Raw genomic sequence first — 12357 nt, forward strand, 5'->3', positions numbered from 1 at the left:
ATATGGCAGATATTTATAGATGAGACTCACATAAGCAAAAACCCTTTGGGATCTTTAATAATGTTTAAAAATGTAACAACATTAAAATATAAAATTATATAATGTTTAAAAATATGGTAAAATCCTCAAAGTTTGGGGATCACTATACAAGTAAATAGTCAAAATTTGGATGAAGGATGTAACTACAAGAATGAAGATGAAGAAGCACATGGAACATACTTGTTGGATAATTTGCATTATATTACACCATCCTTTTGCCCTCCTTCCTAAGACTAAAATACTCTCTCTGCCTTTTTTGGGTACTACATGTGACTTCTCGATGTTATTTTCACATTATTTTCTTTCCACAAAAACCAAGAACTACTTTCCCAGAGCCTGTATGTGTTGAACAGATTCCACAAGGAAAGCTTATAGGAAATAGAAGTCTAAAAACAAAGCAAAATGATAAGGTTAAATGTAGAGTGAAGTATATATTTCTTTCATCTGCTAATGTCTCATTGTTAAGCACTCAAAAATCAAACACTGCTTTGAATTCAACTGTCTTCTGTGTCAAAGTCATATTTTCTAGTGAAAGCTTAATAACTGGTAATAACATAAGAACATTTCTATCCAATTGCAAAATTATTTTGCCTAGGTGAGCCAGGAAAGGTACATGGTCTGCATTTTCCCCAGTGAGGAAGAGTCATAAGAAAGGTGTATGTCATATCTATAACCTGTGAGCAAAGTTATAGACAGTGCCACCAAGGAGACATTTCTTCTCAAACTAAAGGTGTTATAACTTAACATGTGGCTGCTCTTCAGACTTCAACAAGAAATGAGAAAAGGTCATAGGCCCAAGAGAGGAAGAATATGAAGAATTCTTGTCATAGCAACAGAAAAGAAAACGAGGAATGGTTTAAGGAAATACAGCAACAACAGTATAGCCACAGGATTTGCAAAATGCCTGTTAAGGCTAATGCTATGTTGTCAGTAATGTAGAATATGTATGGAATATCCTAAAAAATATCCATATCCATAAAATACACATTCTTGAAATGCGAAAAGTCAAAGGGATAGCAGAGTGGTATCTGTTTGTAAGGTCATCAGCTCTTCAAAGGTAAACTACTAGAGTGAGAGTGAGTCATGCATACTCAACAAGAGATTTTGATCTGTAAAGGAAGTAGAGAGAAAATTTTAAATATCAGGCATAGGCTGGCAAGAGTTATAAAATGAGTAGGGGTTTGCATCTGAGTCTTTTTTTTTAATCTCCTCCAATAAAAACTGGTTTGTCTCTTCCTACTTGTAACCTTGTAGGTAATACCGTATATAGTGACTTCTCCACGCCAAGTGTCCCAGAAAAGACCATTAGGGCAAAAAACATTGAGGGAAGTTGCCTTGAGAACAAGACACAAACATCAGTTTTACAGTATAGCCTGGGTGAGGCCGATTCAGTGGGAATGAGCTTTAGTTCCTTAAAATTGTGCTGGTTAAATTTGGAAATGTGGATAGTCTTCCAGTTTTCTTCTAAGCTAATCTTTTAAAATATTTTTGGATATCTAGTATTCATCAGCTCTCTATGTTTCCCTAGAATTTCTCAGTTTTAGTGTTGGTCCTTACCTATTTCAGTTTTTCACCACTTGTCTGGAAATCTTTTTGCACGTAGAGGCAACAAATTGGGAGGCTAAAAACAGACATGTCCCCATGGGGACCATCAAAATAGTTTTCTCCTTGTTGATAAGCATTAAATAGACCAGCCATTCACTGTGCTAAATTGAGCAAATGTGCTCAGGAAAAGAAGTTTGTGAATTCTAGACTCGTAAAATTTCAGGCTGGTCACCTGAGGTTTTTGAAATGTCACAAGGGTGACATTAAGGCTGAAATTTGCACAGAAATTTTCCATTTGCAAAACATTTTCACATCTGTAATATCATTTGACACCTTTCACAAGTGTTGAGGAAGATATTGTGATGATCTTATGTTTAGAAATCTAGAAATTGAGGCTAAGGGCAATTATGTGACTTGAGAAAGTCAAGGCTAGCCAGCAATTTTGCAAGGATTCAAATTCAGGCCTTCGATTTCTGAAGTTTGTTTCCCTACAGTACAAGGAATCTTACAACTTCTCTCTTTATTTGTAATTATAGAGTTAATCCTTGACAATCTAGAACTTTTTTTTTTTAAACCCCAGGACATACCACTTACATGTGTTAGAACTTTTAAAATCTTAAGTACATGAATGCTTTTAATGCCCTAGTGAGAATTACAGAGGAAGAGGTTGCAGAAAGCCTAAATGACTTGTTCAACTCATTAGAATGGATTTTAGAGCTGATATATTAGAAAGTAAAAAACAAATATAAAAGAATCATCTTAAAATAACATGAATAAACCCACCCACAAGGAGTACCTGTGCAGCCTTCTTGCCAGCTTCAATTATCAAAATAAACATCTCCTGAAGGCAGTCCTCAGCATGGGAGCTGGGCATTAGCACACCCTAATCTGTTTTCTAAGGACCACATGGAAATCAAAAGCAAACCACAAATCAATAATAACTAGTAGATTCACATTCTAAAGACAGTCCCCCAACAGCAGATGCATTGTTTCATAACAATACCACTCCATTACGCTCACATATTGTTTCCTCATTTATAAACTATTTTCATATTCATGAGTAAATGGGAATGATAAATGCCAAGTGGGCACTGACCTCAGGGATAAGATGGGGTTAAATTTTAAGAAGAGAAAGAGTGAAAGCTAAGATGAGAAAGAAAACATCAAGCAAGATGATTACAAACTAAACTGCTATCAACTTGAATATAAGGGTAGAAGATAAAATGTCTGGGTGAAGAGCTGTGGGAGGCATGGCAAAGTGTCACAGAGGCAATACAGGAGTGCTGTACACAGAGCTATTTTAATTAATAATTGCAAGCTATGTTAAAATGAAAAAATGATCAATACATGCATTTAAAAGGTGGTAAGTGTATTTAATATAAACAGAGTATGATCCCTTTATCACATCTTTTGGAAGGCTCCTCAGGGAATCTGATCCACCTTCAGAACATGCCTATGATTAAAAGCTCAAGAGGGGCCTAATCTGTTTTTCTCTGTCTTTGCTATGTCTTTACATTTTCCTCTCTTATTATACATAGTCATGGTTGTCTTCCTCCTCCACCCTCCGACCTCCTTCTTCTCTTCTTCCTCCTCGTTTTCTTCTTTAGTAAAGAAACCTCTAATCAGATGTCTTAGCCATCTGGATCCTGTTTCTTGTGTTCATACTAAGAGAAACAAATGATGACCCTTAGAAACTCAGCCATTTTTATTTAGATAATATATAGCTATATTTAATTATTTTCTGGAATTTATTTGCTTTAATCTTCATTATCATTTCTCTTACTTTTTATACAAATAAGGCTATGTATTTACCCTGCAAGGCTATTTTATTAATTCATATGATAATCACAAAGAAAAGGGAGGATTTCAGGTATAAGAAAGGGGAGGAAAGTGGACATATGTTAGTAGAGTCTCGTGATTTAAAAGTTGTGTTGTGTCAATATTGTAAAATAGACTTGCTAAGTGTTATTATTCACAAATCACACATGAGGAAAGCAAGGCTTTACAACCCAGTGAGTGAAGTGGTAGCTGAATCTGGGTTCTATGATTTCAAAGACAATGTCTAGTATTTCTCAATGCTACCACAACCTGCAAGGGAAGTCCTCCAGATTTTAAAGATGGTATGATTTTCATCATTTTCAGGATGAAATGACATGACAGCGAGAATTTTTGGAGGAAGAATAATGACCGTAATGCCATAGGTTTGCTGGGATGTAGTTTATTTGCCAGGGAAATGGTAATAAGAAAACCTTCTCAGGAAGTTAGTGGAGAACTAAGTGAGATAGCTTATAAAGGGCCCAGTTTCCACCTGCCACATGGTGGGTGTTCAGTGAATGCTTGTTCTTGTTCCTGCTTGAGAACTATTTCTTAATGCAGTCAACTTTGCACTGCAGAAAGGTGTTGTATAATAGTTGTTCCCTACAGTAGAAACAAAGGAAGTATAATCTTTGCCCTTTCACAAAAATTAGCATCCTTTATATTTTTTTTAGGGTTTCAAGAATGAGTTGGAATATTTAATGTGATCTTCAGAGGAAGCATATTTTTATAGGTGGATTTATTTTCATGGGAATACAATAGCAAGAGACATAAAGTACTAATGATCCATATAGCATTTTTATTTCTCCTGACTTCTCAAAGAGGCAAACTGCCTAAGTTGCAAAAAGACCAACCAGATATCTTTAAAATAGCAATGCCAGGATTTCCTTTTATTTTCTTCACACCGGCAAGCCCATACAAACATAAACTCGTGCACACATGGGCACACACACAGTTTGCTTCATTTAATTGGAAGAAACAATCAGTAATCTATGAATCACAGAAGGAGGTAAGTAAGAAGAAACATTCTCTTCGTTGAGCCTTTCTTTTAAGAGTTGATGAAAATGAGTATGGATAATGTAATGTCTTTCAGAAATGAATGGCAATATCATCAAAACAACCACCCATATGTTTTCCCAAAGCAAGACATTGCGAAGTGTTAAGAGATATATGCAGGTAAGATTACATCCTTTCCTTTTGTGTTCCCAGTTATTATCCCCTAGAAGCAGTAACAACACTAATACTTAGTAGCCTATATATTTATTCATATCAAAAAACTGGCACCAGCAATGGTTTCTGGCACCTGCAAAGTTCCCTATTCTTTTACTATAGTATTGTAGTTTTGTTTAAGTTCATCCAAGATCATGAGAATTATTTTATCTAATGTTGTTGATGTGTTACATTTAGTGGCCAAATTTTAAACCCTCAGTTCTGGTAAAGAAGAGAGGGGAACATCACACACTGGGGCTGTTGTGGGGTAGGGGGAGGGGGGAGGGATAGCATTAGGAGATATACCTAATGTTAAATGACGAGTTAAGGGGTGCAGCACACCAACATGGCACATGTATACATATGTAACTAACATGCACATTGTGCACATGTACCCTAAAACTTAAAGTATAATAATAATAAAAAAGAAGAGAGTATTGTATTTAAAATATCTCATTTCTTGGTATCTGCAAGAAATTTGCAGAATTCCTATTACTTCTATTATGAATCAATTCATTCTAAAACTCATGGGTATCTGTAATGCTTTGAGCGAATATCACCTTTGATCATAATTATCCCCGAAATTGAGATTGATAACACCCCAAAAGCTGTATTTTCATAGGAGCTTTCCAATTGTCTACTTTATTGAGTATGTTATGTTCAGAAGGGTATTTTAGTTATTTATTAATTATTATTTTTTGAGACAGAGTCTTGCTCTGTCTCGCCCAGGCTGGAGTGCAGTGGTGTCATCTTGGTTCACTGTGGCCTCTCCCTCCTGGGTTCAAGTGATTCTCCTGTCTCAGCCTCCCAAGTAGCTGGGACTGTTACAGGTGTGGGCCACCACACCCAGCTAATTTTGTATTTTTAGTAGAGATGGGATTTCACCATGTTGGCCAGTCTGGTCTTGAACTCCTGACCTCAGGCGATCCACCCCCCTTGGCCTCCCAAAGTGTTGGCATTACAGGCAAAAAGGTATTTTAAAAATAATAGCCTCCTTTATGAAACTATAGAGCTTATTTCTATTACCATTGAAAATTACCTGTATTTGTTATTGGTGGTGGGATTACAATAAAACACAAACCTGATATATTTTGAGATTCAGGGATGCTTTTGAGCATTTTACCTGTATTTAAAGAAGAGAAAACAGAGGCCAAGGGAAGTTAATTATGAAAGTCAAAGCTAGTAACCGATAAAGCAGGGATTCAAATCTATGCCTTTGTTTAATTTTCTTATGTTTTGATCCATGAGTTACTTAGATGTGTATGGTTTAATTTCCAAGTATTTGGAGGGGTTTTCTAGATATCTTACTCTTCAATTGATTTCTAATTTAATTACATTATGGTTAGAGAACAAGCTCTATAAGATTTTAAAATTTTTGAAATTTTAATTGAGTCTTATTTTCATCTCTAATAGTACACCTTCTCTTAAAATCTACCTTGGTAATAACACAGCAAAATCAAGCATTAAAAATAGACTTTTATGTTTATTATATAGTGTATCATTTTTCATTTTTTTACTTTCAATGTATGCTTTATATAGATAGCATTTAGTTGAGCCTTGCAATGTAATCCAGACTGACGGTCTCTGCCTTTTAACTGGAATTTTCAATCAATGTACATATGTTTGATGTAATTACTGACATAGTTTTGTTGAACTCTGCCATCATGCTTCTGTTTTCCAGTATCTCATCTACTTTTTGTTCTTTTCTTCCTTCTTTCTTGACTTATTTTCAGTTAATCAAATATTCTTTGGTAATTAATTTTAAGTCCATTATTGGCTTTCTAGCTATAATTTTTATATTTTTAATCATTTGCATCTTTATCACAGTCTACTTACAGTTAATATTGTACCATTTCATGTAAAAAAGCCTTACTATAGTAAAATTCCATTTGTTCTCCCACCCACAGGCCTTTGTGATATTGTAGTCAAATATTTTACATTGGCATGTGTAATCTTATTATTTATTATTTTTAATTTAGTTAATATAATAAAAATGCTATCGTTTTCTGTTTAAACATTTATCTTTAAGGACATTTTGAAAAGAAAATACAGTCTTTTATATTTACCATTTATCACTTCTGTTACTTTTATATTTACCATTTATCATTTTCATATAATAGTCTTTTATATTTACCATTTATCACTTCTGGTACTCTTCTTTCTTTTTTATAGTTCAAGTTTCAATCTATTGCCATTTCTTACAAGTTTCAATCTATTGCCATTTCCTACAAGTCTCAATCTATTGCCATTTTCTACATTTCCCTTTATCATTCTCAAAGTGCAGATCTGGTAAAGATTAATTTTTTAACTTCTATTTATGTGAAAATATTTTCATTTTACTCGCTGAAAATCAAATTCTAGTTTAAATTTTGCTTTCAGCACTTTAAAGTTGTCGTTCCATTGTATTTTGGCATCCATATTTCTGATTAAGAGTTACCAGTGATTTGTATCATTGTTCCTCCTGTGTAATGCGTTGTTTTTCTTTGGCTGCCTTTAATATTTTCTCTTCATCTTGGGTTTTCATCAGTTTGATTATGATGTTCCTAGATGCAATCCTCTTTGAATCAGCCTCTCCTGCTGAGGCTTACTGGGTTTTCTTTTTTGTTTTTAACCAAAATGGAAAATTTCCAGAAATTATTTTTTATATCCTATTTTCTCTTTCCTCTTTGAGACTTCAATTACACATATGTTAGATTTCTTGTTACTATCCCTGAGGACAGGTCACTGAGCCATTGATTAATTTTTTAAAAAACTTTTATTGTCTATCTCTTGTCTTTATAGTGGATAATTTCTATTGATTTGTCTTCAACTTCACTAGTCCTTTCTTTAGCATTCTCCAAACTGATGTTAAAGTAATAAATTAGTACATTTTAAATGTCAGATATTTTATTCATCTATGCTAAATCTCCATTTGGTTCTTCCCATAGCTTCTGTTTCTTTGTTGGAATTCTCATCTCTTCACTCATTACAACTATTTTTACCTTAAGATCCTTGAACGCACTTTCATAGGTTTGTTGAAATCCTTGTCTGCCAGTTCTACATCTGGGTCTTGAAGATCTATATCTGGTTCTACATCTTGAAGTCTATTTCTATGGACTGCTTATTTTCTTAAGTCTCATTTTCCTACTTCTTTGCATGTGTGGTAATTTTTAACTTTATGCTGGATATTTTGGGTGAGACTTTGTGGGGAATCTGGATTATGACATATTTCCTGAAAAATATGTTAAGATGTTGAGGTTTTTTTTTTTGTTTTTGTTTTTTTTCCCCCTGTGAGAGAATGCAATGGCAGATACTCTTGTTCTTACGAAGCTTAGTTGTATTTTTTGTTAGGACAGGTCTATTTTGTGTTTGAATTTAATCTTAAGATGTGGTCCTTTTGGTAGGTCATGGTCCTTACAATTATAGTATGATCTTTCTGGGGCTCAACTGAGTACCTGAGGTGCTGAGTGAGGTCTCTTTACTCTAATACTCCAACATCTCCAAGCATTTCAGGTCATCTAAGTATTTCCATTTAGCACTTAGTTCTGTCACAGGCAATTTCTGCTGTATGGAATCTCTTTCCTCACATGCATGGCACAGACCTTGGCTAAGAACTTACAGTAAATTCCCATGCAGACTTCTGTCTCTCAACCCTTTTACACAGCTACCTCTTTCTTGGCCATGTTTCCTGTAATTATAGCTTCCTTGGCAGCCTTGCTATTCTAATCTCGGCCTCTTCAGTTTGGTGAGACTGCAGTTTAACTTGATATCCATGTCCCTGAACTAGGGCACAAAAATAAACCGAACAAAAAGCTGAGAAGATTATGGGGCTCATCCTGTGTATTTTCCTTCTTTCAGGGATCACAGTCCTGCTCTGACCATTGTCCAAGGCCTGAAAGCCATTGCCTCTTATATTTTGTCCAGTTTTACAGTTGTTTACAGCAAGAAGGCAGATTCAGTACCAATAACTGTGTCACGGTTAGAATAAAAAATTCATGGGTTTGTAATTATTTTTCACAAAACCTTGTGAAATAGTACCTGTGAAGTAAGTACTATTATAACCTAGTTTTTTCCAAAATTAAATTCAGTCTAGTGAGTGGAGCAGTCATAATTTGAACCTAGGCAGTCACATTCTAGATGTTGTGGTCTGACTAAATATACTATGCTGCCTCTGCAACATAACTTATATTGATTTCCTTCACAGCATTTATCATACTCTTCATCTCATATATATGCTAATATTTATTTATTTATTTACACTTTGCTACTTCTGCTGGTGTATAAGCGTCATGTATTTTCTATTTATAACTGTCTCTCCACTGCCTAGCACAGGAATCGGCTCTTGGTGGAAATATTTAATAAGTTTTTAAAAATGAATGAATGAATGTAGATACTACCATTATAAAATAATTTTTTAAATAGGGATTTTTCTTACATATTTGGTACTTTATACTTCATCTTGTCTGCCACCTTGTGGCAACAAAATTTTGCAATAAAAATAAAAAAAAACCCTAAAGGTAGGGAATATACAAAAGGTGATATGTATCATTAAAATCTTTGCAAGTATATACATCAAAATATATTTATATAATAGGAAAAGAATCATAGCAGGATTTTAAATCTTGATAAGAAAGCAGTAATCACAAATCAGTCTTTAGAAATGTTTAAAAACCTTCTGATAAACAGTGGCACTGGTTTTGGTGAAGTGAGCAGAGATTCAATGTATTAGGAGAGTCAACCAAATTACTTTTGGTTGAAGTAAAAAATAATACTTATATGTGCCACTTTGGATATGTTATGAATAAAAAAGAAGAGCCATTTTGATAATAGTTGTTTTCAGAGGCTTTGTGTCATTGACTGTTTTAGTTTAAATGGCAGTGCTTAGCTGATTAATTTCAAAACGTATCTTTGTTGATCTTAAAACCATAAAGTTATGGTTCTTGTAGTCTTCTCTATGACAAAACAATAGAAGCAAAACTACATGATGGTTTTTAAGCTAAATTTTGTGTTAACAAGTCTCTTAAAAATATGCAGTAGACCTCACATTTACATAAAATTAAAGAGAAGATGCTTCAGCAAATGCAAATAAATGCAAAAAAGGAATATTTTAATTTTGATTCATGATTAGTATAAACTTTCACAATGTGATAATAATAAAAAAGCAGAATTCTGCATTGAGTATATAACTAATGATTGTAAGCTATTTATAGAGTAAATATCCTAGTTAATTTATTTTATAAAATACATTTGTTGATTATATTTCAGGCTGTTTTAAAATCTAAGATCTTTCAAGATGTTTTGATATTAAAATCATATGTATTGACTTATGCAGTTCTGCACTATGACCAGACCAGCAAAATGATTTATTTCACTTGATGCATTATTAATTGAACGAATTGACTGTTTAACCTTTATTGGTTTACATTTCTTACTTAATGTTCAACTTAGGAACAGCAGCAAAAATTATTTTACAAAAGTTAATTCTAACGTAATAGGAAAGATAACTTTACTATTCACTGTTATATACATTCAATTCGGTAATTTTCAAAGTCTTGAAAAAGCACTCTTACTTTCAACGCAGAAAATTTCTAATTCTAAATAGTGAACCTACTGAAGCTGATCTTCGCATTCTCAGGAATTGCAGCATCTTGTAGTTCTTATATTTGGCTTATAGTGGAATTTTTGATCTTTCGTTCTCATTTCTTTTTTTTTTTTTACTGAATTCTTGTTTACCAGAGACTGTTACTTATTTTTAATAACATTGAATTAATTACATTTTGACATGACCATGCCATTTGGAACGCTTTTATTATTAAATACGATTCAAAAATTCATCAAACTATTCTGATATCCAAGAAATATTTCTTTTAAGATGTAGGCCATGTAGGTGGCCCTTTTTATTTGTGATTATAACCATGGAGAAGGTGAGGTATAATTACTTTTAGTGCATCTCAATTTATTATTGTTTATGTATGCCTATGGATTTTCTGAATATTTTGAAGTCTATAAATAGCTTTCAAGTGTTCATTTCTATTTTTAAAATTTTTACTTATTTATGTTCTTTGCTTTTGCATGATCAAATATTTTGCATGATCAAATATTTTTTAGTCTGTAAATAGTTTTCAAATATTTTTCCCACAAATCACCCAGATAGCCCAAAAGTTGCAATATTTTGACATACTGAAATACACATTACTTTTCCAATATTTCTTCTTTCAAATGGAAATAGAACAAAATTCTTTGACAGACCATATATCTTGGTTTTTTTTAAAAAACTATGGTTTCATAAAATGTTCCCAGATAATATAGGGAGTAAAATTTTCTTTTAATGTCAAAGGGAATCTGCCTCTAGGTTTTGTAGTTTACTTAAGATGGAGAATGGCTTTCAAACAGGTTGTCTTGTGAATTTCAAAGTGATTTTGTTGTCTGTAGGTTCTTGAGGTCAAGTTTAAGTTCACTACTAGGGCTGTGAAAAATCTTGGACAGAAACAACTTTTACATCCTAGTGGATGTGAGTTTGTAAATGACTTTTACCATACTAATAAATCTCCCATTTACAACTGAGTCTTAATATAACTGATAATGGTGTTCCCCAGTTGGTTATTAAGAAAGCAGGAATTACATGTTCATATTGACACTAGTTTGCCATTTGTATCCAAAAGAAGTACAGAATGTGAGATGAGAAAATGAACAACACAAAAGTTCTGGGTAAATTGCTCAAAGTCAGGCAGGGAGGGATAGAGGCATCATAATTTCAAGGAAAGAGTTTGTTGAAAGGCGTAATATAATCACTTTTTCTTTGCTGCAGATTAAAACTGATTATTATCCATGAGAGAAAGACCCCTAAAACATAAAATATAGGAGAGGTACATTTTTATAGAAGAAAAGACAGGCCTGGGTAACACTGGGGATTCTAGGAAGTCATATAGTGACACACAGATACATACTTCTAAAGAAGGATAGAAATATAAAAAAGAAAATTATAAGGACAGAGATAAGAAGTATTTCATACCTTTGGAAAGCTGTCCAAAGGATCCTTTGAATCAGCTAATGTGATCACCAAATAAGCCATGAACTTTCAAGTCTTGGCTCATACTTCACAGTCAGAATTCCCTTCTACCATTCCACAACTGCAATTTTGACAATCCTTCTTACCTTTCAATACCATCTCCCTGACTTACCTATTCTCTCCCTCGTTTCTTCCCGCAGCAGTTTGCTTCTGCAGTTGTCTGCCTCTTAGTTTTGCCCTGTATTATGAATAGTTTCTTGTGTCTCTATTTCTTCCACTAGGTTTTGAGACTTTTGTGGTCTCCATGATTGCCTCACTTGACATAAACCAAGCAGTAAATAAATGTTTGTTTCTTCTTTAAATTGAAATAAAATGGAAGGTGATCAGGCAAGCTCAGATAGTACCCTCCACTAGCGTGAACAGCATTTACTTGCACTTATTAGTATATGATTTTACCTGTGTGCATGATTCAGGGCAAGATCTGGTTTCCTCATCCGTAGATAACAGGTAACAAGCTTTGTCTCAATGAAACTTGCCACGCTTGCTATATCTTCAGCAGGTGCATCAAACGGTTCTCCCAGAACTGCTCCTTTGCTGCAAAGCTTTAAAAAATATAGTACCTTCAACATCTTAATAATCTTTCATATAATTTATCTTTTAAATAAGCAAGACGTGTATGTTTTATTTATATATGTTTTGCTTATGCTTGCTTATATGTTTTGCGTATATGTTAAAAGTATATATGATGCCTTTTCCAAACT

General features: G+C 33.6%; 1 protein-coding gene across 1 annotated transcript in view; it reads right to left on the minus strand.

Moving 5' to 3' along the window:
• SPATA16 (spermatogenesis associated 16) overlaps positions 1 to 12357 on the minus strand; it is a 257164-nt gene that overhangs the window by 154442 nt on the left and 90365 nt on the right. The window contains exon 3 of the mRNA XM_063621699.1: positions 12053 to 12198. Within this exon, the coding sequence (XP_063477769.1) occupies positions 12053 to 12198 (146 nt within the window). The remainder of the gene's footprint in view (positions 1 to 12052; positions 12199 to 12357) is intronic.

Source organism: Symphalangus syndactylus, chromosome 17 (assembly GCF_028878055.3).
Source record: "Symphalangus syndactylus isolate Jambi chromosome 17, NHGRI_mSymSyn1-v2.1_pri, whole genome shotgun sequence".
In the NCBI taxonomy this organism is placed as follows: domain Eukaryota; kingdom Metazoa; phylum Chordata; class Mammalia; order Primates; family Hylobatidae; genus Symphalangus; species Symphalangus syndactylus.